Source organism: Trichinella spiralis (assembly GCF_000181795.1).
Source record: "Trichinella spiralis strain ISS 195 chromosome Unknown Scfld5766, whole genome shotgun sequence".
Classification (NCBI taxonomy): domain Eukaryota; kingdom Metazoa; phylum Nematoda; class Enoplea; order Trichinellida; family Trichinellidae; genus Trichinella; species Trichinella spiralis.
This window is the reverse complement of record NW_003532705.1, coordinates 1-1635: the sequence shown is the minus strand read 5'-3', so window position 1 is coordinate 1635 and position 1635 is coordinate 1. Positions and strand designations below refer to the sequence as shown.

The window sequence follows — 1635 nt, the reverse complement described above, 5'->3', positions numbered from 1 at the left end:
AAGGTATGCACTGCTGTTTTACTGTGCCGCTGTGAAATCCAATAAACTGGACGCAGTAGAAAATGAAATTAACAATTTGAGGTGAATTATTGTTTTGCTTGCGGAACTGCGTGAAATGTTTCCTAAAAGCTTTATTCGTTTTATTTATTAACATTTTATCATATTTCGAAATTTTATTTGGAATTAAGGAAATTCGCATTTCCATTTAAGCTTTCCTTTGTTTACCTTTGTTTTATAGGCAGAGTTGAGAAAAGATTCAAAATTAAAAATGATTCTTGCTGATCCATTTGTTCATAAAGAAGAAAAGAAAAGAGCAATTGACAGCGCTGCCGAAAAATTAAAATGCAGTTCCATTACAAAAAATTTTTTTGGTGATTTACTATTTGTTCTGTTTAAATTGATAAATGAGAAAAATTCTTTTTCAGAATTAATTTCGGAAAATGGCAGAATGCTAGAAGTTGAGAACATATTGGAATGTTTCAAGAAACTGATGGCTGCGCATCATGGAGAACTGGTGTGCGAAGTTACGTCAGCAAAAGTAATTTTACTTATAGTTTGATTTTTAAAGTTTTTTTTTTAATTTTTAATTTCAGCCTTTAGATGCAAGCACGCAAACGTCTTTATACTCCGTTCTACAAGGTTTCACAAAGGGTGGTCATAAGCTACATATAAACTATAAAGTAGGTGGATTTTTTTGCGTTGCCATTTTGAATTTTTCGTCAACTAGGTTGATCCTGCATTAATTGCTGGAATTACGGTTTCACTGGGTGACCACTACATCGATATGTCGGCTGCTTCGAAAATTGATCAATATTCAAAAATAATGGAAAGTGTTTTGTAGTCGTGTTTCTGGGATGAAGCAATTTTTATCTATCACAATAAAATGATAGTGACTGTTTGAGTTTCAGTTTGCGCAAGTCGTTTTTGAAATAAATAGTGGTGAATTCTATACTTTATTTAGTTAATTTATAATATATTTCAAACTCTGTTTAGAGTACAGAGTATATTTTTATTTTGGTTACAGTATTTACAGTAATAATTGATATGGGAGATCGAATAATAAATGGCATCCTATACTATAAATATAAATAATACTTCTGCCGGTAGGATGCTCAAGTTCAAATAGCCTGACACTGTTTTAAGATGAGGAACAGTGGTCTGTATCAAAATGCAAGACACGGATAGACGGGCATGTGTAAATTGCAGGGAACAATACAACACTTTTAATAACTAACAATCAGGTTCCAATACTGACTGTAGTTCTTCAAGCCTCATTCGTCCACGTGACGAATTACGCTTTCTCTGGTTCTTTGTTAAATTGTGATAACTACTGCGTCCAAGCAAATATCAGTCCGCACAAATATATTGCGTTCGAGTAAAGAATTTATTTATAGCATCTAAAAATAGCTACTAAATGTTCAAATGAACATTCTAGTTTCTAACAGGGCAAGACTCACGCTGCAAGCAAGATTGCCTCTTTTCGCTCTTCTGCATCGTCGCGTTGACTTCATTCTTCTTCCGCTGCTCGATCTTCTTTCTTCTCGTCTCTTCGGCTTCGTTCTTCTCGTTCCCGCGTGCTGCGTTCTACGATTCTCTCGTACCGCCACTCGCACTACCACTGAAAAAAGAAGATGC

General features: G+C 34.6%; 1 protein-coding gene across 1 annotated transcript; it reads left to right on the top strand.

Annotated features, from left to right (window-relative positions):
- Nucleotides 1-238: 238 nt before the first annotated feature.
- Nucleotides 239-841, top strand: Tsp_14598 (ATP synthase F1, delta subunit; the record flags this gene model as incomplete). Its single annotated transcript, XM_003366587.1, has 4 exons — nt 239-371; nt 426-538; nt 594-680; nt 728-841. Coding segments are annotated over 4 exons (447 nt in total), but the record flags the coding sequence as incomplete, so codon positions are not given.
- Between the last annotated feature and the right edge of the window lie 794 nt (nt 842-1635).